Source organism: Camarhynchus parvulus, chromosome 4, assembly GCF_901933205.1.
Source record: "Camarhynchus parvulus chromosome 4, STF_HiC, whole genome shotgun sequence".
Classification (NCBI taxonomy): Eukaryota; Metazoa; Chordata; class Aves; order Passeriformes; family Thraupidae; genus Camarhynchus; species Camarhynchus parvulus.
Genome location: NC_044574.1, coordinates 4,158,444 through 4,185,558, shown reverse-complemented (window position 1 = coordinate 4,185,558; position 27,115 = coordinate 4,158,444). Strand labels below are relative to the sequence as shown.

At 39.6% G+C, this 27,115-nt stretch overlaps 1 protein-coding gene across 1 annotated transcript in view; it reads right to left on the bottom strand.

Moving 5' to 3' along the window:
- Positions 1–27,115, bottom strand: part of CTNNA2 (catenin alpha 2) — a 418,638-nt gene that overhangs the window by 338,080 nt on the left and 53,443 nt on the right. The window contains 3 exon segments of the mRNA XM_030948202.1: positions 15,255–15,521; positions 17,622–17,741; positions 21,489–21,655. Coding sequence (XP_030804062.1) covers positions 15,255–15,521; positions 17,622–17,741; positions 21,489–21,655 — 554 coding nt within the window.

The following is a 27,115-nucleotide window of genomic DNA, read 5'->3' as shown; positions in this document are numbered from 1 at the left end:
CCTTTCAACCCAAACCATTCCATCCCAAAGCAGTATTATTTTTCCACAAATATTCTGAAATTTTTTTGGCTGTTCAGGACATTCAAATGCGAGGTATAAATTTTTTATTCCTGAAGATAGAGTGGGATGCTCTCCCTTAATAATTTCATTTTGATTATTTTAATAAGCAGTCTACACTGCTGAAATGTTAATATATTCCCCCAATCTTTCATGAATGTAAAAATTTGAGGAAGTTAGGACTGCAAGGAAATCATTACTAGATAATGACACACGAAAATACTAAATCTCTGACTTCCATTGTGTAGAGCATCTTTTAACAGCTTTTTTTTGTTTTTTAGTCAGGACAAAAGTGCTGGATTAGTTAACTAAAAAGGGAGCACTACATGAAGACAGTCTGGAAACATCTTCAGTTTGTCAGTCTACTGGTTTGCAAAATATCTTCGTTCTACTAGAAACATAATTGATTTTCAAAGACTCTTTTCTAATAAAGAAAGGTTAATTCCAAATGATGATCACTACTAAACACTTGTGTGCTGTATCTATCAAACTTATTACTAAATATCAAATAGGTTTAAACCACATTGATTCTACTCTTCTCATCGTAAAACTTCATGTGAAGTTCTGAGTTTTGAGTCACTGCTGGATTATATTTTGACCTGCTTTTCTCCTTTTGCAGTTCAAGGTAAGAAATACAAAAGCAATAATCTCCTGCTCTCACTCTCAGGCACATTTACAACACCGTGTAATTCAGGAATCTTTTGTTGAAATCATGCAAAGGAGTCTCCTAATTGCATATAGACTACAAATGCCCTGTGAGCGGTGCACTTGTTATTTGAGCTTTAAAAAAGAAAATGATCATGAAATAGCAATGAAAAATATAAAAGCATTCTGATTTCTAATAATCACACCTATTTTAAAGCACATAAGATTTGTTAATGAGCCATTTCAATTTTCACAATGTTCTGATAACTTTATGATTAGTCTATTTCTTTTAATATCCAAGAGCAATCAGCAAGTGCAAGCCAAATGACACAAGTAATATGAAAAATAATAAATAAAAAAAACAACAAAACTAACACAGTGTATCAAAATGTACATTAAAATTTAGGAACATGACATATGACCAACATGTGCCTTTAGCAGTGAAAACTGTATCTGTTTATTATTAATCAGAAAATGCTCAAATGGATTTATTCAAACCTAAAGACAAATTCCACTTGAATATTTTCTTAGTTTCAGCAGGACAAGGCTCTTAGAAAATATCTTATTTCTCAATAAAACTTCCAGTTCACACACAGACCCCATAACTCTCACTATTATACAGAGAAGGGAACCTCTGAGAAATCTGTAACTTCACTGACTCCTCAGCAGTTAAATAGCAATAAACATAAGGAATTTATGAAAATCCATTTTTTAATAAAGGACAAATAGAAGAATTTTAACCAGATAACATATTGTTCCAGCTCCAGGAACTGCTGACTTGGCAGAAAAAATGCTGCATTAGCCAGAATGTGAAATAATGTCTCACACGTATCTTCTGGAGTCTGTGTTTCACAGCAGTAAGCAGAGCAGTTTTACAAGCACCTAAATTAGAAATGACTTCTCCAAGAGTTAGGCCGGTGCATATTTATGTAATGGGGCTTGCGAGCCAAAGGGTAATGCTTGGGATTTTCAGAAATCAGCTGTATAAATTCATTTTCACAATCTCATATTTCACGTGGCAGTAGCAGGACTATAATCCTGTTGCACCAAATGAAATATATAAGCCGCTTATGGAATTAGCAAGAAAAGATACTGAAAAGAATAGCTGTTTGTTTCAGATCCCTAACCAATCCTTCCAGACATGCCTCACCTTCCCTCCTCTTCCTCACAGCCACAGGTGCAAGGCTCTCTACCTATACAGAAACTTTCAGACAGATCTTACACCTCCCAGCAAGTCATTAATCACATTTTGCTCCTTAGATTTGAAGACCCTGCACTCAAGTCTTCTGTGAGACCCAAAACCTACCTGGCATGGAAATATGCATGGGCAGAACTATTTGCATATGCAAATGCAGTATCCTGCACCTGTGGACCTGCACAGGCTGGGGGTGACCTGATGGAGCAGCTCTGGGGAGAAGGACCTGGGTGTCCTCAGGGACAACAAGCTGTCCCTGAGCCAGCAGTGCGTCCTGGTAGCCAAGAATGCCAATGGCATCCTGGGGTGCTTCAGGTAGAGCATTTCCAGCAGTGCAGGGAGGAGATCCTGCCCCTGCTCAGTCCTGTCAGGCCCCATTTGGAGAACCCTGTCCAGTTCTGGGCTCCTCAGGACAGGAAAGACCTGGAGCTCCTGGAGCGGGGCCAGTGGAGGCTGCAAAGGTGATGCAGGGACTGAAGCATCTCCCTGCCCAGGAAAGGCCGAGGGAGCTGGGGCTGTTCAGCCTGGAGAGGAGCCCCAGATGAGAGGAGCCCTCAGCCAAGGCTGTCCCTGGTGTCCCTGGCTGTCCCTGGGTGTCCCTGTGTGCAGGGAGGGTCAGAGCAGGCCCCAGGCTCTGCTCCAGGACCCAGCAATGGCACCAGAGGAAGGGGCAGGGACTGAACCCAAGGAGTTCCACCTGAACATGAGGAAGAATTTCTTCACTGAGAGCCCTGAACAGATGTCCAGAGAGGCTGTGGAGTCTCCTCACTGGGGATATTCCAGAGCCATCTGGACACAACCTTGTGCTGGAGCAGATACCTGTGACCAGGCAACCTCTGTGGTCTCCTCCAGCCTGACTCATCTGGGATTCTGTGCATTCTTCCATACTTTTTGAGCCTTGAAGATGAACAATCTACAGATCAAATATCTCCAGTATGTCTAAATCCTAAAACCCAATTCAACATTTTCACAAGCAGATAGGTTGTACTCCATTAATAAATTCAAGAATTTCTTTACAGACTACATACAAACAGTATTTAGATTTTAAATAATAAATTGTGTAGCACTGAGGATGCCTAATTAACCCAAGCCAAACTTCCTCACTTTGAACTGGAAAAAGGGAATATACTTCTGTGGTATTTGTAAATAAGGAGAAATATTTATGATGATCAAAATTTGGCTCATTAAAAATAAAAGTCACTTAGTTGTACTCAATTTTTCAACCATATCCCAGAAAACTTTTTGTTTATGATTAATTTCTAGTCTTGAATATTATTAAATATTTGTTTGGGATATCTGTTCATGACAATTCAGAATTACAGAGTAATTTAGGTTGGAATGAACTCCTGAAGATTATACTTTAAACACCTCTTTAAAACACAAACAACTTTAACATCAAGCCAAGTTGCTTAAGGTTTCATCCAGTCAAGATCAGAATTCCATCCTTGGACATTTTTCAAACCTCTCCATCTACTGTTTGAATGTCTGATCAACTTCATGGGTGACTTTTTTCCTTCCCAATATCCAGAATTTTCTCAGAATCACCTTGTGCCAGTCGCACCTCATCCCAACTCCATGAACCTCAGTTTTGCTTAAAATATAACAAATAGTGATGTAGTTGCTTTCTGATGGGTGGTTATAAACAAATGACAGTCTAGATGTTTATTTTAAAGTCTTTCTCAAATATGTCACAAGGAAAACAGGTTTTGGAGTTTTGGGAAAAAGGAGACAGGATGAGAACAAGCTCCATGACAGCTCTTGATGTTCAGTAACCAAAGAAACACAATTTTTTGCTTACAAAAGCTATTATTCTTCTTCAAAGAGAACTTAGTGCCAAAATTCAACTTCAGACTATGTTATTGACACCTATAAAACTCTTACACACATATTGACAAGGAAATAATGACTCTTTGGAAAGAAGAAAAAAATAGTTGGCAGGAAATCTGGCTAAATGAATTTCTTTAAAAGTTGCAATTTCCCATCACTTCTTAAAAGCCAGTTAACGAAAGATGAACGTAAATGAACTGGAACACTTTACATTTCTAATTAGTTAACTAACATTAGAGCCATAAATCAAGGACTGACACCATAATTCACTCCTTGTAATTAAGTGTTTCAAACCTCTTTATAAATGTTCAGATGACTGTAAACATACATCATTTTTGGCTGCAGTTGCTGAAACAAAATCCAAGGAAATTAATTCTAATATGATTGAAGATTTGTTTGAAAACTGGGAAAACTTGTGATATAATCTTCTTGAAATATAGTTAACTATTTTCTCTTCAACTCTTCTTTTTTCCTCAAATTATACCAAGGTGTGTTTACAGAGAAGTTGCCATGTTGTAATAAATATTAGAGACTTCTGAAAATAAACCTCTTCATACTAAGTACTGCTCTAAACCAACTTTCTCTTGTTCAGCAGGCAATAAACTATCTCATACACTAATGAACTAGAGAACATCACTTCAGAAATTTAAAATAATGGAGAAATTATTCATACTTCAACTAAAAAAACTGAAAATAGCCATTTACCCTACCTAAATGTATTGTATAATCAGAGAGCACATCATTATTGAAACTTTGTGACATCTATCTGCATTAGAATCTCATTTTCAACCACACCAAAAAACCCCTCACAGTCTTTATTAGAAATATAATGGAAAGCAAAAGCAAAATGTTACATCAATAATTTAAAACAATTTTACAACTCCAAAAAACCCCAGAGTTACAGTATCATTGCCTGCATTTTCCAATTAAATGACTTCATTATTATGTGAAATTGCCTTATTGCTCATGAAATATCTGCTCATCCTCTGGTTTCTGCACATAGAAAGTCTTAAGGAAATTTCAGCAGCTTCTTCAGAGCCTCTGCCTCATTTGTTATACACATTAATTCATCTGTTTAGAATGTGAACCTTCAGGGCAGAGACCACTTCCTAACATGGTTCTTAAAGATTTAGAATCATAGAATCACAGAATGGTCAAGGTTGGGAAAGACCTCTAAGACCATCAACCATAAACCCACCACCACCACCATGTTCACCATTGTCCTGGTTTAGGGCAAATTTGGGAGGAAGCCTCCAAAGGGGTCCCTCTGGGAAGCAAATTCAAGCAGCTTCTCTCCCCACAGGTTCGGAAGGCATAAATCTGCTTTGAGAAAAGTGTAAAAAACTGTTTATTTAACAAGCAAAGTGCTCACAAACATGAAAAAAATGAATAACATTAAACAATGGAATCTCTCATTGTTCTGAAGAGGCGGCAAATTCAGAGAGAGTCCTTTTTGTGGGTTGTAGCTCAGCTCACTCAGTCTCTTACCAGTTCCTCCTGTGCTGGAAAATGTCAGACCCTGGGCCTCAGTTGGCCACGGATTTGAACTTTTGGTGGTTTTTTGGGTTTTCAGTTCAGGGCAAGGCTGATCAGTTTCAAGAAAAAGAAAAGCTACAGGCTGGAGGACTTTTTTGCTTCATCTAGTTAAAAACCTAACTAAAAGCAAAGAGAGCTCTCTCCTGCTATCTGTGCCGCAGACAACAGAGCTCATGAGAAGGAATGCAGGGGAATCAGGTACAGTTTCTGCAAACAAACTGCGCACTTAAAGGTGCAGAACTCAATAGCCAGCATAAACAGAACAATGGGGGATACACAGAATTCACAGTATTCACAGAATGACCAGGTTGGAAGAGACCCTCAAGATCGTCAAGTCCAACCCAGCCCCAACACCTTAACTAAACCCTGGCACCCAGTGCCACATCCAGGCTTTTTTTAACACATCCAGCAATGGTGACTCTACCACCTCCCCAGGCAGAACTTTATCACCCTTTCTGTAAAAAACCTTTTCCTAATATCCAACCTATATTTCCCTTGGTGCAGCTTGAGACTGTGTCCTCTGTTTCTGTCAGTTGGTGTCTGGAGAAAGAGCCCAGCCCCAGCTGAGCACAGGCGCCTTTCAGGGAGTTGTAGAGAGTGATGAGGGCACCCCTGAGTCTCCTTTTCTCCAGGCTGAGCACCCCCAGCTCCCTCAGTGGTTCCTCACAGGGTTTGTGTTCCCAGCCCCTCTCCAGCCTCGTTGCCTCCTCTGGATGGGCTCAAACACCTCAAAGCTCTTCACAAACTGAGGAGCCAGAACTGGACACAGCACTCGGGGTGTGACCTCAGCAGTGCCAAGTACAGGGAGAGAATGACCTCCCTGCTCCTGCTGGCCACGTACAAGCATCAGAAAGTCACCCTAGGATGTACATCCACAGGGCTTTTAACACTTCCTGAGACAGTGAATACACAACTGCCCTTAACACAAGGAAAATGCAATTTTCAAGGTAAATACCACTGCAAAGGTGATTGATATTTTAGATAAACAATGCCACAACCATGAGACAGCAGGAAAAACTGCCTTTGAGTAGAAGGAAGCATATGATATACTGAGGAACCCAGTTTTTCTGAGTAACTTGGAGACAAGATCATATAAATAGGAGTGTTTGATGTATTTCTTTGTCAGAAGCACCTGCACTACTGCGAAAATAAATGCTGTGTGCTCACAGGTTTGGTTTCTGCACCTTTGTCCATGTCTCCTGCAATGCTAATAAGGCTGTTGATCTCCTTTTTAGCAATAAATCAAACGTTCCTACCTGTCACAATGCTGTGTTACACAGACACACCATACAGGTGGAAGAGTGTGACAGTGCAATGCTAAACTGCAGTTTCCAGTGAGCTGCTCTGGAGTGATGAAACAACACAGAAATAATTCACAGGGGCTCCAAAAGAGCTGGAGAGGGATTTGTACAAGGGCATGGAGTTCCAGGACAGGGGAAATGGCGGGGTTAGAAAGGATATTGGGAAGAAATTCTTTACTGTGAGGGTGTTGGTGGCTTCCCTCTCCCTGGAAGTGTCCAAGGCCAGGTTGGACAGGGCTTGGAGCAACCTGGGATACTGGGAGGTGTCCCTATCCACGGCAGAAGGTGGAACAAGATGGTCTTTAAGTTCCTTTCCAAGCCAAACCATGCTGCGATTCTCTGACCTCTCCCTCTGGCGCACCAGGCTGGACACACCCACAGCAGCTTCACGAGCATCCCACTCAGGCAGGAGTGCACAACCATGAGCAGAAACAGCAGCCCCACCTTCCCAGCCCCCTCTCCTGACTGCTCTCCAAATGTAACTGGAGATGCTGCCCCCCTGAATTAGTGGAGGTGTTCACTTCTCACATACCTAAGCTACAGAAGCATCTCAGAGGTGCTAAATAAACACAGGCAAAATAGTAGCAAGTGTAGTCTAATTAGAACATTTCACTTAGTGCTCTTTTCGAGCTGTTATAAGTAACCTGAAAGAAACTTTATTATGTTTTTGATTTAGCACTTCAGATATTCATACTTACATTAACAAGAAATTAAGAAACCTGCAATAATTTAAGTAAAAATTCAATAACTGTACTGCTACAAAAAACACATTTCTTTATAGAAATGGCAATTAGGTGTTCAAAGTGTGTTTCTTTTCTGTATTTTTAGTATGTCTAACAAATTTGTGCTTGAGGGTTGGTTACAAAAATTCATTTGCAAATAAAGTGGCCTGCTGCAAACAGGTTACATGTATTTTGATAGGGAAGCACAGGCAGGAGTTGGTTTGTTGGCAAAAGGCTCTTTCTACCACCAAAAGAAGTGGTAGCAAAATTCTATGGTTAAACTCCAACAGGTATGTTTGATTGTTTGATTGCTTAATCTTTCCACAATACTATTTACTATACAAGAGCATTTCAGAGGGGGAAAAAAATTATAGACATGGAAAAAAATAAACCAGAAGCCCACTAGATGGTGCTCCTATACAGCAAATACAGCTCAGCAGCACCATTCCCACTGCTAAAGGGGAAGGAGTGCAATGAGATCCTAATCCAGTTAACCAAGGTGCTTCCCTTCACAGAGATCACATTTTTGCCATGCAATTGCTTCCAAAATCCTGACATCTCCAGTGCCATCCTTTGTATCTGGAGCTGACCCTTTCCACAGTAATATATGAACAAGCCCATACATACACAGAAGGGCTTGTAATGAGAAATGCAGCAGGAACTGAAAGGAAAAGCTTGTTTGGCCCCTTCAGCATCATCAGGACCACAAAAATTCACTCTGATTCTTCCTCATTTGAGACATCAGTGCAGCATCCTCCAACACACGGCTCTGAAAACAGGTGAAGCTTTTGGGTTTAGTGTAAAATGCAGCATTTTGCTGTTGGTTATTATTTTCTTAATACCCAAAACATAGCCAGTCTGATGTTTCCCCACTCGCAGGAGAGCTGAGGAGCGCAGAAAGTGCCAAAGTATCTCACTACAGCATAGAAGTTTTAGAAACATTGAGGTGCAGCCTGGCTGCCTTCACGTAGGAAATGGTTGGCTTGACACTGTTGCAGTGTAAAAGCCACTTCAGCTGCACTAGGGATAAAAAAAATTAAAAATCCAACTGTATTTTGGGGCTTCTAATGCAAGAAATTTGTGGACTTGGGGGAATCAGTTTAGTTGAGACCCACAAAGTTGATCAGAGGGCTGGAGCCCCTCTGCTCTGGAGCCAGGCTGGGAAAGCTGAGGGTGCCCAGCTGGAGAAGAGAAGGCTCCATGGAGACCTCAGAGCCCTTTCCAGAATCTAAAGGAGCTCCAGGAGAGTTGGAGAGGGACTTGGGGATAAGGGATGGAGGGACAGGACACAGGGAATGGCTTCCCACTGCCAGAGGACAGGGTTAGATGGGATATTGGGAAGGAATTGTTCCCTGTGAGGGTGGGGAGGGATGAGCAGAAGGGAGAAGAGATGGAGGGACAGGACAAGGGAGAATGTCAGGTTGGACAGGGCTTGGAGCAACCTGTGACAGTGGAAGGTGTTCCTGCTCATGGCAGGGGGTTGAAACAAGATGATCTTTAACGTCCATTCCTACCCAAACCATTCTGAGATTTTTCCATATTTCATCCAAATCCATACATGAGGTTATCTGAATTTGCAGCACACTTTCCCCAGTGCATTCCTAGTTAAATTCAATATAGAGCTGCTATTATACAGGAATTGCCATTTGCCTGGGCAAGAGCTACTCAAGCTCAACAAGTCTGGTTTCAAATTGCTGTCAGATGTGCAGTAATATTTTTGCAATTGTTTCTTATGAATTTGAGTGGTGAAACAAACACATTTCAATTCTCCTTTCGAAGTTCACATTTTGTCCTGTTTTCTGCAGCATCACAAATCACTTCCCTGAAGAACACATTTACAAGCAAATTGCAATTCCATAAATGTTCTGCAAAAATTCATTCTCAGATCATCTAGCAGTTATTTGTCCAAAAAGGAACATTTTAAAGGTAGTCACTTAATGACACAGCATTTTTTCTGTCTGCTACATTCCTGCCACATTTTGACAGCTCCTAATTTTGTTACCAAAAAAAAGCAGTCTTTGCTATTGCTATACCAAGATATTTTGTCTTTTCAGTCTCTCTGTAATGTTTTCCCCTCATTACACACTTATTAGATCTTTCACTCCATTTAAGGTGCACTGCATTCTCTAGCCATGCAAAATATTCCTTAAGGAGCATTAATGTATTCACGAAATATGTTATGATAGCCCATTTATTAATTATGAGCTGCATTTAACAGCCTGGAGGACACTGACCAGTGTCACCAGACACTTTGTTTCTCATCAAATGTAGTCATCTCCCAGATAGTTGACTTGCTCTGTTCAAAAATTCATTAAAGATTGAGTTACTCTGCCTGTAATTTCTCAGTTCAAATGCTGCTCATGACAAAAAAAAAAGTACAACTTCAGTACCCTGGGACCTATCCCAAATACATTAGTACCTCAAGTACTAAAAATCATTTTAACCACCTCTTTTAAGTCTAGACCATATCAAATCATAGAACCATGCCTGAGTCGGAAGGAATCCACAAGGATCAACCAGTCCAACTCCAGGCCCTTCACAGGACAACACCAAGAGTCCCACCCTATGCCTGAGAGCATTGTCCAAATGCTACTTGAACTCGGGCAGGTTTGGTGCTGGGACCACTTCCCCTTCTTTTCCTTTAAATTCCTTTATAAACCAAATTATTTTCATACTCAGAAATCAGAGAGTAAAGTGGTAACCCACAGGCTTAGCAGCTGAAGATGTAACAAGGACCAACACTGCAACTTTAAAGACGAAATATAAAGAAACAATAAATCCAATATTAAAAAAGATAAAAAATTATAAAACTTCAGATAAAACAACATCAGCTATAGGGCTTGCCTGTTTGGATTAACATATATTAAAACTAAGCACTATATATTGCTTTTAACAAACAAAATATCATTTTATTCCATTGCTAGAGGCAGAACTTGCACACACAAACACAAAAGACAGGGAGAAAAGTCAGCTAAGCCATCTCATCAGTTCTTTATGGAGTAATACAGAAAACAACAGCTATTTGCTTTTGGCATCAGTGGAGGAAAGGGGTTTTGGTCCTTTTTTCCTTTAGATATCTTCTCCTCCCCTCTTTAAGTCAGAGGATTTATAAATTCTATTTAATTTTATTGCAGATAATTCAAGCCCTGCTTCAAACACAGGAATAATCCTTTCATGGATTTATGGTGCATGCATAGTAAACAGCTTTATATTTACAACACCATTACACCCACCCTCCCAGCACTGTACAAGAATGATTGCCCTCATTTTTCATATCCAAATCTAAAGGAAATTATTTAGAATTGCTTAAAATGTAAAGCACTGTATGTCTGAAACCCCTAAAATCTGAATTTCCACTGTGATTAGCACTTCTGAGGTGTTGTCAGCACATCCCACTGACACAGCTCCACTCCTCGGGACTCAGGAATTGTAATCCCAGTCCATATTCTGAGAGCAGCCACCCTCCTACTCACCAGAGATCCCAAGTGCCCAGTAAATCCTATTTTTGCCTGCCACTGCCCCCTCTCTATTCCATCATGGAGAACACATTCCCCAACAATCTGTGTGCAGCCCTTGCTGTGGCACAGACATCATGGAATGACAGCATTGTTTGGATTGGAAAAGCTCTCTTGGTTCATCCAGTCTAACACCAGCCCTGCCAAGGCCATCAATAAGCCATGTCCCCAAGTGCCACACCCCCACATCTTTTAAATTCCCCCAGGCTTGGGGACTCCACCCCTGCCCTGGGCAGTTGTGCCAGGGCTGGACAAGCCTTTGGGTGAAGAAAACTTCCCTGATATCCAATCTAAACCTCCCTGGCACAGCTCAAGGCCATTTCCCCTTGTCCTGTCCCTGTTCCTGGGAGCAGAGCCCGACCCCCCGGCTGTCCCCTCCTGTCAGGAGCTGTGCAGAGCCACAAGGTCCCCCCTGAGGCTCCTTTTTTCCAGGCTGAGCTCCTTCCCAGCTCCCCCAGCTGCTCCTTCCTCAGCTCTGCTCCTTTCCCTGAACAAAGTTATTCCATTACTTTATTTCTAGATATAAATATATATATTTTACATCCACATATATTTTTACCCCTTTGCAGTTACCAAACACACATCAGTGTCAATGCCATCTATCTACATCTCAGTTTTCATCCAGCACAGTTTCCTGGTCTTTCTCATTGCATTTCTTCTCACTCCATAATTTCATTCTCTTTTTGTCTACCTCTCCACCACACTCCAGTTTGATGTGGAGGTCCTGTCTCTGCTGCAGACCATGAGAGCTGTGGGGAGGACACTAGATAAATCCATCCCACAGTTCAACATGTGCCAAAGCAGCCCCTCCATAACCAGAAGAGATGAGAGCTTATCAGATCAAAACTACCACTTCTTGAGTGAAAACAGAGCCTTTTCAGAGTTCAAATTAAGTTCTTCAAAAATTTATCTATGCAACTTGCATAAATTTGGCTAAATGTCATGAGGGGGAAATAGACTGTGTGCCCCCATTTGCATTAAGGACTCAGATATTTCATGAGCATAAAATATATGCCAAATTTTAATAACAAATTACTAGTAAGACCACGGATAGCCATTTTTAACTGATCTAAGAGCAAAGCAGCAACATGGAAGTGAAAGGACAAAGCAACAAGGCCTTAAATGCATTCTTTTGTTATCAATCAACTTCAAATAGGACTTTAAAGGAAAAAATCTACTAAGGAACAGATTTGTGAGCTCTCGTTATTTCCACATAAATTTTCTCTGAGAAGCAATAAATGACAACTATCTTCAAAACGTTGCTGCTAATAACCCACAGGTGACTTTACACAACCTCCCAGTGTATAGAGTGTGACAATTATCAAAAGACCTAGTTAAACACAATGGCTGTGCTTCAAATAGCTAGAATAATTATTTGTATTTTATGTGATGATATTTTGACTGAGAAAATGTTCAAATTATTCACACTGCAGTTATTTGAAGCACTAAGCCACAGAAGACTGATTCCAAAATCTGAAATAATGAAGGCTGAGAAGTGTTAAAATTATATCAAAAAACTGCAAACTTATTTTTAATACAGAATCATCATCTTGGCAGATAATTCAGGTTTTAGTAAGCACTTCCTACCAAATATAGAACTATTATTATGACTGAGACTGTAAAATAAATATTCTGTAAAATTATTTTCATTAGAATATACAAAGTTCCTTTCCCTTGCTGAAGTAATATAGTGCCACCACAAAAGCAATGTTTTTTTCTCCACCACCTTTTAACTCATGACACAGTTTGACCAGTCTGCTAATATTGCTTGTTTTCTTGCTTGTAAAACATAAAGGTAAATTCACAATCATCCCACTATCACCAGCTATAAATTTTTACTTTCCCTGGAGGTTAGGGAATATCATCTTTGTTGCAAAATTAGGTGTGAATAAATCTCCTTCAACAACTAAGCAGTGAGTTAGAAAATGAATAATACAATTGTTTCAGTATCTGTATTGTCATTACTCAAAGTTTTCATTTAGTTTCCTAAAATAAGAAAGAGAGAATTCCCCAAAAAGGCTGGTTTTCCACACGTAATTATGAACAGAACACGCTACTATGGCTACACACCTCCCACACACATGCATGGCTCCTGCACCATCACTGAAAGTGGAAAAGATTTTACCTGAGGAGAAAAAGGGTGAATATTCTTATACAGGCAGGGGACAATATCTGATGTCTTGCACAGTCTTCACTACATTTATTTTCACTAAGCACAACGACTCTCTTTGCATTGAACAACAGCCTTTTTTCCAGAAGGCAGCAGCAGCATCATCAGTTTGGGACTGAGAAGTCACATGTTTTCTGTCCCTGTTTGTCAAACCCTTGCTGTCCATAATGTGCAAAGTCCCACACAAAAGCTGGAGCACAGTCAGACCACACAGGGATATTATTCCCAGGATCTTACCAACCAGGGACCTGTGAGCTGAGAGGGCCCTGAAAAACCTGAGGAATTCCTTAAATCTTAATGCACAGTAATTGTGCAGGAAAAGCCACAGATGTAAGAAGAGATGGAGGAGACAAGCCCAGACCAACATGCTGTGAGATGAACCACCTACACTACACTTCCTCTTCCAGCCCTAAATGCAGCAGGACTGAGCAGCTCCTGATGTGACAGATGCTGGGATTGCAACCTTGTGTCTTAATCAAAGTGAAAAGGACACCATTCCCCAATAATAACTTCAACAAGTCTTTGCCTTAAGTCAAAATGAAAGATGAAAATATTGTCAGAGACTGTCTGCAATAACCTTTTTGTTCACTGCCTGAAGTACAATCCTCACATGTGAGATAGGGAGAAATCATCAGACAGGACTGCTAATGAAATTAACAGCTAAACAATTAGCTGTCAGGAAAGTTGCTTAAGCGAAACTGTATCTATTGCTGGAACAGAGGCTGCAGCACTTTGCTCACAGCTGAACGGACTGCTATCAACTCTGCTTGAAAGATGCTTTTTCCATGCCTTTGATTAACATAATTTATGATTCAAGTTGAATGTTAATGTTTCCAGGACACTGAGCTCCATCACCATTTTCATTTTTTTTGTCTTGTCTTCCTGACTTGCTAGACAAACATGATTTTACCAGTCAAGCAACTCCAGATCTTGGTCACATAACTAAACTGCCAGATTAATCACACTTTGCATTTTCTATAGACATGTAGTGAGATTTGTCAAGGATCCTAAGGATAACAAGAAGTTATTTTGCTCACTATCCCAGCCACTGCATAAATAACTCCTTGTAATTCCAGTCCATTAGCAGCAAACAATTACTCCTCACCAAAACCAACACAAATCGATGTCTGCCCTTTGCCTCTGTGTGGGATTCACATTCTCTGAACCTGAGAGAAGCAGTAAGAGAAGCAGAGAAAGGAATTATCCAAACAATTCTTATCTCATTCGCCGCTCCTGTGTTGTACCAAAGTAGAATGCAATATGGAGATTGTTTACCCAAAGTGATGGTGTTTTGTTTCCTTGGCCTATCAGGGCCAAGCAGCGTCCAAACTGTGAGTCAGCAGACAGTCAAAGATTCTGAGCAGTTGAGTTGAGTTGGGTGCTTGTGCAGATTCAGTTTAAATGGAGTGTAATACAATATAAAATAATGTAGTATAATACAGTAATAAATTAGCCTTCTAATATCCATGAAGTCAGATGTGTCATTGCTCCCTGCATTGGTGGCTTGATTTTTACTATACCTCTGCAGGCTGAAGAAATGGATAAATGGATGTGAATGAAAAAGGGAATTTGAGTCCTGTATAAGAACAACTTAGTTAAAAGCTCTATAGATTGTGTGGAGAAACATCTCATTCTCCACACCCTGCTGCAGTGTGATGTCACAGTGAGATGTCACAGTTTGCCTCAGATACCCTGGGTTTCTCCCTGAAGATTCCTTCCCCAGGCATGTCAATCACCTCTCCTTTCCACAGCCTGACCCCTGCTGAGCACTGTCTGTCAATCCTGGCATTCCAGAAGGGGGTCGAATGATTGGCAGAATTCAAAAGATGCCCTCTACCCCTGGGGGACATTGGGACATCCAGGCGTCCTTTGTCCCTTGAGACCTCCCCTTCCATACCTTGTTGGTGGTCCCCATATTCCTTCCCTCCCCCTCTCCCTCCGGTAAAAGGGCGAGCAGAGAGTGGTTCAGAGAGTTCTGTTGGAGCTGTTGCTGGATTCAGAGGCCTATGGGCCAGAATAAAGCTCTGAATCGAAACCCTCCAGCAGAACCAACTCCTTTCCTTCACCATCACCTTGAAGCTTCTCCGCCAGCAGGAAACCTGAGCTCCTGCATGCCTATACTTGCCTCCAAGCACCCAGCTGCAATATCCAGCTAGCCTATAGTGTCTCTGGGGTAAAACACCACAGTTGCCGCTTTTTGGCTCAGCACCAAGGGCCAGACAAGCTCAGGCACGTCCCATCCAGCTGTATTGGTAATTATTCCAATAACACCCGGCTGATACTCACATCAAACTCATTCAAAGCAGCAGCGAGCTCTCCTATGCCAGTGTGGCCCTTGTTCTCATCGGTGGGCGAGGTGGCCTGGGCAGCGTTGGAGATGCCAGCAATGGCCTCCTGCACTTGCTTGAAGACGTAGTCCCTGTTGGCCCTCGTGGCCGCCACGTCGGGGTGGCGCAGGAAGGCCTGCGAGGCCGTGTACAACATGGTGGCATTCTTCTTCAGAGCCCCGCGCGCCGCAGCCATCTCATCCCTGCAGTGAGGATCCTTCAGCTCCTGGAGGAGAGCACACAGCATTTAGAGTTGGAAAATAAAGGAAATTAAATTCTAATGCATTGTGTTAGAATGCATTGCCTGGAGCATCCGGGCACGGACGCCATGCAGTGGTTTGGCAGGGATGGAATCCATGGCAGAACCCACCACAAAACACTGAAAGAATTCCCCTCCTGCCCAAGGAAGTCCTTCTGTGTCACTACAGCTGTTACGTTCTGTTCTCAATATCTTACCTAAGAGTCACTTCCCTTTTGCAAAAACCCATTACAAATGTACATAAAACATTCAAAATTACTCTTCCCTAACAACTAGATTCCGTCTGCTGATTCCATAATGGCAACACTCCTGTTGCAGCCAGTGCCTTGTTTTTCTAATTACTACACCCGTGTCCTTTATAAAATTCTCATAAGGTAGACCTTTGAAAAAATCAAATTAGAAGTATTACATAGATGAATATCATAGAATCATAGGAATTAATTAAGGAATTAACAGGAAAATCACAAGAATTAACTAGGTTGGAAAAGAGCTTTGAGATCATTCAGTCCAACCTATAACCTAACACCATATGGTTTTAGTTCTTAAAAACCTACTGAATATGCCTCTCAATATTTCTATTTTGGTTCCCTTCATATTTTGCTCTATTGCTCATATAATTTAGAGGTTTTGTATTTAGAATATGACAGATACTTACTTTTGTTTCCTCTGACAACAAGAATCAGATACTGCACAATATGTTATTACTATTATTTGTATTATTATTATTAACCCCTGATTGTTTTTCAGTTATAGTGCATATTATATTGTCCTTGAAAGCCTTACAAACATTAAGACAACCCTCACCATATTAATTAGAAATAAGAAAATTTATTACTTCTACTTTAAAACTGTGAACAAACCAGTCTGGAGAGCTGAATAGTTTATTTATGTCCACCCATGGAATCCATTGCCAACACTGAAAAAGGACCCAGATATTCTGGATTTAAAGGTTCTACCCACTGACTAATTTCAACCACATGTGGCTGACAGGTAACAGTCTTCAGAGAGAATTTTTGGCATATTCAATGAGAACTTAAGAGATCTAGACATCCATTAACTTTCAGATTTTTCTCTTTTCCCCATATTTGCAGCTCTATTTCCACAGGGGAAGTGTCTGAATGTACAGAAAAGCATTCTCCATACAGTGCCTAGATTCTACATTTTAATTTATTTGCTTTAGTCAGATGGCTTGCTTTCCATAGTCCTGCAAGGAGCAGGGAGATGAGCTTGATGATCTTTACAGGTCTCTTCAAACTTGAGATATTCAATGATTCAATTTTAGTATAAAACTCTTAAAATGCTATTTTTCATAAAAAAGCCCCACAATCATGATTCAGAAGAAAATTGTCACTACTGCAATTCAGAAAATAAGGTAAATAGGTGGATGAATATGGAAAGCCAGCTTTCCAAATCCAGTGTTCAATGCAGTACAAAGATAGCACATCCTTGAATCATTGGTGGTATTCAAATATAATTGAAGTTGGAGAGACCTTATAAAACTCTACAGTGTCTTGAAAAGAGCAGGGTTCAGGGTAAAGCTATCTTTATTGCAAAGTTGTACAATAACCAGCCTTGAATAAATGTTATCACGAATTTCTGGCCTCTTTTTCAGCTGCCTGAGCAATGAATAAATGGATAAATGAATATTTTTTTAATCTGAAAATTATTATTAATGGTTTTAAGCACAAAGTAGATTTCTGTTCCTCCTGAACTTGAATTATACTGAACTAGCAAAAAGCTCGTGCTTTACCAGCTGTCAGAGTGACCTGAAATCTGCATAGGTTAGAATTAAATGGGAATAATCATCAAATTAAAACTATCCTTAACCTCCTGAATCACTTCCCTTTTCACCCTTCAATCTGTTGTTAATTGAGGCCTCTTTGAATGTACTCTTAAAGAAATAGCACTTCTGAAAAACGTCATCACCTTAAAAAATAATCAGTGTAATTAAATTTAAGGCCATGAGATAGCAATTAGTGGTTCATTGTACATTTTAAACCAGACTTGGACATAAAAGAGGAGAACTTTAGAATGAAGATGGACTTTTCCAGCCACTCCTGTACTCACCTGTTGTCGCCTTGCAGCGACATAGTTCAGTTTAACCATTTCCTTCCCAAATTCCTTAAAGCGATTGGCTAAATCTTGCTCATTTGTTGCATTTTTCACAGCTTCTAGTGCCTCCTCTACCTACAACACAAATCAGCTCTGTCAGCATTTGAATCCACTCTTTGACAAAGTCTGTGACTGTTCCACCCAACACCCTGTCTTACATGGACCCAATTTAGGTTTCACATCCATCACTGTACAGAAGCTTTATGAGAGTCCCGGGAACTTTAATTAGGTTTTTAATAGAGCAGCTGTCACTCTGCATTACTGTCCATTTACTGTGCTTTGGGATCATGTAAAGATAATGTCAAAGATATCACTGTTTTAATTTCCCCACCCACACTTATCAGATGAAATATTTAATATCTGAGGGGTTCAAAACAAAATACATGAGTATGCTCTTAACGTGCTTTGTGGGAAAACAGAGAAAGTTATCACTTCTGGACAAGAAATATTTAAAAAGGAAATTCAAACTTACCATTAAGGTTTAAATTTACCCTGATAAATCCAAAACACTCTACCTTTGTGAATCAAGTGATAGCTTCAACCCAGAATATTTGCATTATTTCTTTTTTCCTCAGCTATGAGGTTTCTTGCTTTAGTCATTTAACACTGAGAAAAGAATCTACCCAAAAACCCACACCTGCACTTATGCAGTGATGCTGTAGCTAACAGACAAAAATATAAAACCCCAGTTTTACCAACAAGTTGATCCTCTAAATGTATTGTGAACCTTTACCTTAGGCAAAGCAGGAAAAATATCTGAAGGGATAAAATGCTCTTTTCATGCAATAAGTAAAGGAAGCATTACTGTGACTAGATGGAAATTCAAAGTTGTACTTCTCTCCCTTGTAAGATAAAAATGCAATTCCAAGCAAAAATATTGAGAACTGAAAAGATGTTACTGATCCTTCTTGCTAAAAGCTGTTGTTCAGCTAAAAGCTGCAGTTCATAAGAACATGCATAACAAATTTTCCCCTCAAAAGGCAAGGGCTTATTGGCATGGGGGTAAGGAGGGGTTTGCAGCCCTCCAGACACTGCTGGGAATTGATAAATTCAGCAGTAGCTGGTGTCTAACAGTTTAGAAAGGCACAATTATGTGCAGAACCTGTCTTTTTATTGCTTGAGTTGCTCTGTGTTTTCCTACCACTGAGAGACTATATTTTCATTTTGAGCTTTTACCTACTTACTGCAGATTTACAAATTACAGGGCAGTAGAGTAGCAAACGCATACATTTCTATTGGAAAATGCATAATTCAGGAACATAAATTCATAGCTGTAATGCTGGAAATTATAAACCAAGTTCTGGCAATTTACAAGCTACAATCTTATTCAGAATCCAAGCTACCTCTTCTTCTGCTCTTAAGAAGAACAGAGTTTTTTTTAAAAATGAACTGCCTGTCTTACCACTAACACAAATTGCAAAAGCATCAATGTATTAAATAATGTGGTCTTGCAGAACTTCTTGCAAAATATGCCCATTTTCCTTTTTTATCAGGAAACATTTGCATTAAAAATACCTGAACGTCTCACCTTTATTATGTTTGTAATGCCAAGCACAAGTATGACAAACTGAAACACAGTTTTTTAAAGTACTGCTCCATATTAAATAGAAATCCTGAAAATTTTGTCAGACATTCCACGCCGATAATCAGATTTCAAAGGATGCTGATCATACTCTATCATGTCAGTCAGGGCTCAAGACCACAGATTCCAAAATGAAGAAATCAGTTATGAGAAATACTAGAAAGGACAGGAGCACAAACTCCTTTTTAATGATACTTTTATTATTACAATTTCTTTTTTACAAATTCATACTGGAACAAATTCTCCATCTTGAGACAACACTCAACTTCAACTGATCTGTTCCTCTGATTAACTAGCCTGGGGTCAACTACAATAGATCTATAATCCTCTGTATGCATGACCACCTACTATAATGGTACATGGTTTTTTAATCTGTTACAAAAGCTTCTGCAATAACCACTATTTCTAATTTTAGCAGTGTAAAAGATATGCAATGACCAAGAGTCCTTCCAGAAAGCACCTGCATATATTCCCTCTAAAACACTAATTACAATGCACCACTTTCCTGGGAAGCCTTTGACATGCTGCTTTCAGAGAAAACTGATTACAGGACAATTCAGCATAAATCAGGCTTCATTACTCTGACATGCAGAATTATTTTAGTTCATTAATTTTATGGGTAAGTTACACAAGTCTTTGAAGGTTACCTTTGAGTCAATAGAATAGCTGTTCCTCCATCAATTTTGTATAGGATAACCATTTTTCCCCCCAGTAATTCATTTGTGTAAAAGCAGCTAGCACTGTAAAGTGGTAAAATAAGGATATTTACATGTCCAATCCTCAGAAATAAATTACCCTTTTTAACGTGAAAATAAAAGTGACAATGAAGGTTGAATGTTGAATTTTGCTGAGAAGAACCAGAGACCACTGACTTCTGAAACTGAATTTGTAATACCATTAGAAAAATGCATAGATTACAAATCACACTGACAGACACAGCACTTGCAAATGTGGGGTGCAAACTGTGCAAGTAAATACAGCCAGTTACAAACCAGCACTGGACATGTGTATTTTACAAAACAGAGTGCTCTGCTGCAAAAGAAATCTCAGATGGGAGAAAAGAATTTCTCATTTCCCATGAAAGAGCTTGAATACAAATTTTCATCATAATGTTCAGAAAAAATCTGTTGTTTATGATATTCAAGTGTTGGCCTTGCTAGGAAAGGACAATTTGAATTACAGTTACATGGAGCATCACAGAGAGGAAAAATTTAAAGCATATTGGAGAAAGACACTGCTTACACTGCACGTAACCAGAGCCATGTGCTGACAATTCTGAGAGCAGCATTTTATCCATTAAAGCAGAGCTCACTAGAACCTGTGCTGAAAAATCGGCCTCTCTCCTTATGAAAACTGTTTTCCAGCTATTCAGGTTATCTGCACAGTTTGCAAGTTGAAGGGTTCTGTTTTTCCAGAACATGAGATTGCAGTTGCACCGTCAAAAAGACAAATTAAAAAAAAAAATGGAAAAAAAACCCACTTTTTGAACAGCTGCTAAAAAGAAGCAAACCTCCTTCTCCTCTGTTGAATTCACACATGCACTCTGCAAGCTTTAAATATTCTGTATATGATTTTCTGCCCAATTTTATTTTGTTTCAGAGGTTTTTGATTATTTGTTTCTGCAATAAAGATGTAACACTGCAACAGCTAGGGAAGGTGGAAAAATGCATTTCCTAGTTTCAACTGAAAATCTTTTAAATACTCCTGTATAAAAATGTGAATGGTGGCTGTCAAAAGTGAATATAAATCTGTCCAAACTATTTGGTAATCTTTAATTCCTCTTTAGTCTTTGTTTAGACAGTTGTACTATTGTCTCTCTCCAAATTAAACATTCGATCTTTAGATATATCTCAGACAGAAGTCACAAAGAGAAGAAAAAGAAAAGACAACTATAGTACCTAAACCGTGCCAGAACACAAAAATACTGGGAAAGTAACTGGGATAAGATGTGAGGGGAGGAAATGCTTCAGTACAGGTCAGAGAGCTGTTTAACAGCAGAATTAGTCCAGGCACAGAAGATAGTTCACAAATTTTTATTTAAGTGTTCAAATATTAATTTCTGGAGAATTAGAAAATGAGTAAGACTAATGCAGAATTGTGTTAACTCCTACCTCTGATCAGCACTTCAAGAGAACCAAGTGGAGAGTAAGGACTGTGGACAGCCACCTCCTTAACTGATTTATCCCGTTTTTCCACGCCCAAAGCACACAAACCCAGGAGAGAAGGTGAAAAACACCTACGATTTTGAGGTGTGAGAGGAGCCTCATGACATCAGCCATGTCAGCCAGGATGAGCAGGCGGGTGACAGCCGAGAGCAGGGCGCGGGCGGCGCGCACCATGGTGCCCCTCTTCACCGAGGAGCAGGGGTCGTCCGCGAACTCCGACGAGGCGATGCGCATCGTCTCTCCTGGGGGCGGAACACAAATGGTGCTGGGGTTAGTGGTCAGCCTTGTGGGTTTTATTTTTGCACAAGGTATATAAACAAAGTGCTGCTGGGAAAAAAATCAGAGAACCACGAAACTCTTGGGTTGGAAGGGATCTTAAAGCCCATCCAGTTCCACTCCAGGGAGACCTTCCACTGTCCCAGGGCAATCCAAGCCCCTCTAACTTCTCCTCGGACTTTTCCAGGGATCCAGGGGCAGCCACAGCTTCCCTGGGCAACCTCTCCAGGGCCTCCCTGTTGTCATTATAGTGCAAGAATTCTATTGTCATTACATTGCAAGGGTTCCATATTTCTAGAGTTTCATACCTCCTTGATGTTTCTTTTAGGCAGCTCCTCTAGGCACTGACTCTTCCTTGTCCTCACAGCAGCCAACTGACTCCAGCTCCCCCCAACCACCCAATCCACTCTTTTATAACACTCTTCTTATGGGCTACAGGTGTGGCCTGGTATCAGGCTTGTTCCCAATCTCTAATAATTGGCGCAGCTGCAACTCCTTAATGGGGTAAGATTACTTTCTATACTACCTTTAATTTCTTATATTGTATCCCCTACACCTCCCCACCCTCACAGGCAAGAATGCCTTCTCAATATTCCATCTAACCCTGCACCCTGGCAGTTTGAAGCCATTCCTTCTTGTCCTGCCACTCCATGCTGTGTCTCAAGTCCCTCTCCAGCTCTCCTGGAGGGACTGGAAGGTCTCCCTGGAGTCTCCTCTTCTCCAGACTGAACAACCCCACCTCTCCCAGCCTGCCTATGATTCACAGATTTTATATTAACCCAACCTTTGCTGTTGTTAAAAAATCCAGTTTGTCTCCAGCGCAGAATCTCAAAAAGAAAGTACTTCTAATGTGAAATCAAAGCATATTTACATTGCTTTTAAGATCATTACAACAACACTTAAAAAATCCCATAAGGCAAAACTTCCTATTTCCATACGACAATGCAAATAGTGGGAGAGAGATTTAAGACAGCCACAGTGATTAATTCCCATCAGAACTATCTTCCTTTTTATATTTACCATTAGGACTGTGTGTTCAAATTATAATTTGCAAGCAGAGTATCTTGGATGATAAGCTGATAATATAAAGTTTCAAAACACAATTCAAGTGGCTTATTTCTAAAGCTATATATTCCTCTTAGCTTTCCATAGGATTGGCAGAGCTCTCTACAAATTTCTTAGGAGACAATTAACAAACAATCATTGCTAGATAAAAGGAGAACAAACGAAATTTCTAAACATACTTAAATGCTATATTGCTCAGCAACACAAAGCTGAAATTCAAGGTAAAAAAGAAAACAAGGTTTCTGGAGGAGGACCACAGTTTGCTGTACCTACCATCCCATGCATTTTTCCTGTGTGCCAAAAATCACTGAAACTAGGAGCAAGGAATTCTGACACCACAAAGATTTTTTTCTAACACATACTTTAATTAAAACAGTTGTTTGAAAAATTCATCCACAACTCTTGGCTGAGAGTGTGCTAAAATTTGGGAATAAAACTTTATTATTATTATTATTCAAATATTTCATGTAAGAAGAGATATTAAGAGTAACCACAGAACAGCTGAGAGCTCAGCATGTGAGCAAGGGTTGGATGTGAGTTTCCTAACTGGGAATTTGATCCCAGTGCAGGACTGGCTTCATCTAACCAGTGTAACATTGTAAGGCATCATCTTCCCTCCAATTATTTATGGAGGGAAACCAACAGTCCCAGAGTAAATAAAAAGTTTGCTCCAAAATGCACTCTTGGAGCATACTGAGCTGATTAAACCCAAGGGGACACAAACAACCAAAGGAAATCCCAGCAAGGTTTTTCCCTTTTTTTAAGCTCTAAGTAGGATTCAGATGAGATGGAAATGATTCCAAGCATCCAGCAGCAAAACCCTTGTAAGTGAAAGTACTGAATTTCAGAGAAATCCAAGGTGAAGTGGCAGCCAAAGCAAGCTTTTGATTTTGGAATCAGAAGCCTGAAAATTGTTTAACTTCCATTTTGGTACTGAAGAAATTTTACCATTTTCTGCCAAATTAGCAGTGTGCAGCTTCAGATAAATATTTATATTGGACTATGAAAGAAAGAGGTAGTCTTTGATAATTGGCCAGTGGCATCAGGAAAGCAAGAAGGAAAATTATCTTCTTAGACTTGAATATCCAAGGAGATATCCCTTGCAAAAAGATTTAAAAATCAACTCCAAGGCAGAGGAAAAACGAACAGAGGGTCAAATGGAAACAGAAACAAACAAAACCAAAAAAAAAACATTGAAAGAGCTTGGATTAGATATTTAATCTTAGAAAGCTCACATTAGGTGAAATAAATCTCCAAAATAATGAAGTAAAAATTATTAAATAGACATAATCAAACAAGCAAACCAAAAAAGTATGAGTATAAAAGTTCACAGCAGGTTGTTTAAAACTTAGCAAGATCTAGCAGTTCATAGTTTAGAAACTAATAACCAAAGAAACTAGCAGTTATGGGGAGGAAGGATTATCTGTCTCAGTGCCAATTAACATATTTTAATCCTTTTAGAGCAGTGGTATCAAACTACTCTTAGGCTAAAGGTATCAGTGGAGCTTCAGCTAGCCCAATTATTCTTTAGAGAAACGTTTTTATCTGGAAAAAGTCAACCCTACATTTAGTTATCCATTTCTTTCCAAATGCATTTCAAGTTGTTCTGTAATCTATACTGAATTACTTTCAGTGAAAATTGGGTCGACACAAGAAGCACAGACATCTGAAGTCATCAGGTCTGCTTCCTTGCCACTGCAGTCAGTCAAGTGATAATATAATTAATACTAATCTTAATATGATAAGAGCTATACTCATAAAATTATCAAGCTTCCATCTTTGAAACAGCTCATTTAACCCCAATTAATCCTATGCGAAGTGGGAAACTCACTCCAAAATGAACTCCAGAATCTGACAGGTTCCTTTCATTAGAGACACTTTAATGCCATCCTGCCTGTATTTGTAGATAACTTAAATCCATTTCTTCTCGTGACCCATCTGTCCTTCAGTTTCACTGTGTTCTTCTTCCACTCTTGTTCCCATTGTCCCTTTTTGGCTTTGTGCATTTTTGTGAGGAGTCCTGACAGACAAACGGCAGTACTTCAGTCCCTTCTAATTGCACCCGATATCCATTTCTGTAATCATTACAGCAGCCCCATGAAACAATTCTACTTCTGGAGTACAAATGATAAGAACTGCAGGTTTCTAGGACCATTTGCAGCTATGAGAAATACTCATGGAATCCCAGAATCCTGGGTTGGAACTGTAGGGATCACCGAGTCCAGCTCCTGGCCTTACACAGGACACCCAACAATCCCACCATGTCCCCAGAGCTTAACAACTGCAAACATCATCAACAGATGATTGCAAAGGTCACCAAAAAAATGTACTAGAAGTTCATGAGCAGACTTAAGGTAAAGCATCTGCCTGTGACGCAAGCATTGAACCAAGGCTTTCAATGGTTAACAGACAGAGGAAATATCATTTTTTCCAAAGCCTTGAAGTGTTTATTAAGAGATACAAGATGGGCACTGAGTGGCAATGCAGAGAATAGCTGTGATCAGTAGGGGATGCTGACAATACACCAAACACCTGGAAATAATTACCAGAACAATGCCAAACTGATTGGATGCACCACTCCTGAGCAGTTCCCAAATGGAAGAAGTGAATAAAGCTACAGCCTAATTAATCCATTTCTTTCAGATTTTTCCTTTTGTTCTACACGTCCATGATTAAAAAGACAGAACAACTGATCCATGACATAATGGAAGTATTTTAGACTGCTCTCCTTGTAATTAGAGCAAATGCAGTGTTATGAAACTATCATAAATTATAATAACACATAGACCCAAACTGAGTTGCAGATTCCATATAAAAGAGTGAAAATTACACTAAATGATAATATGATAGATTTGAACAACCCATAATTGTTAATAAGGTATATTTAAATTATGTAAGCAGGTTTTTAATCCTTTCATCATGGATGCTGTCTTAAGAAACAAAAGCAAACCCTTCAGGATGCAAAAATCTGCAATTTTATCCCCCTTGGATTTGTCTAGAAATTCACCAAATAGAGTAGGATCCCTCACTTTCCATGGGAGTATATAGAAGAATAGTCAAAATTTAGGAATTATGACCTTAATCTGTTCCTGGATGGTTGGTTTCTCACTGTGTATATTCCTCTTACCTTATTATTCACATTGATTATTTACCACATCTCTTAAAACATCATATTTTGTTTACAATATTTTAAAAACCATTCTCCATAATTGAATAGGTTCATTTCAGTATTAACCTCTGTTTGATATTATCAGAATGTGGGAAGGATTTTGTAGATCACTTTCGTCCTGCACACTTATTAAATACAAATAGGCATTAAAAATTCTATTCAGAATTCTAAAAGCTTCACACAAATGGCTGTTTAGCCTTCCCTTTCCTTAAAACCTTTTTCCTAAATCTTTACAACTATGTCCCCTAAACTCATCTCCTCTTCCACTTGCAGCTGGGACTTTGTTCTCCATCTGTGGGAGGATGACCACTGTTCTCATCGTTTTAATGGATTTCAAGGCCAGAAAAGGCAATGTCTGATCAAGCCCAAACTTTTCCTGTCACATTTCAGCTCCTGGAGCTGTGTCTCTCTGGAACTGATTGTACAGACAATCCGGTTCACTTGCATTTGACTCACTCTACATTTGATATTTAGACAGAGCGATGGAAGATGAATCACACTGAATTTTAAAGCACAATGGATGGATATCCTTAAATCTAGTAGGTATTTTAGATTCAATGTTCTCTCTTAGATCCAAGAACACACCACATCATTCACTTCATGGACCATTAAAATATGTAATTTTAATTAACTCAACTACTTCTTTCCTGGGGGACTAGAATAGCAAGAATACAGAACTTTTAGCTATTTAGCCAATATCTGTGACAATGTAAGACAATTTATCCACTAATGTTATGTTTTAGAAAGAACTTTTCTAATTAATAGTCAGATTAATAGTGCATTTGGAACATCACTGATACACTTAAGTACAATCAAAACCCAATTAAATTTCAATTCAAAACGAAATTATTTGGGATGTGAGGATACATTAGCATCTCTAATCCCTCTTTGTCTGCAACTCAGTTACTCCAAGGATTAACATCCTTCAGGGACACATGAAACTGATCTGCCTTCACTGAACTGAAGAGTTCAGAGAACACCAACATGAACATTTTAGATGCTCAGCACTGTGTCTGGGAACATGAAAATGCACTGGACCTCTTGAGATATCAATAAATATAGAGGCAAATTTAAAAACTCAAGCTGAACTGAATTATAATGTTGCTTTATTTGTATCATGGCAGAAATCATGCTGCTGAACTACAATGTTTGACAAAACATGGAATCACAGAGAGGTTTGGGATGGAAGGGA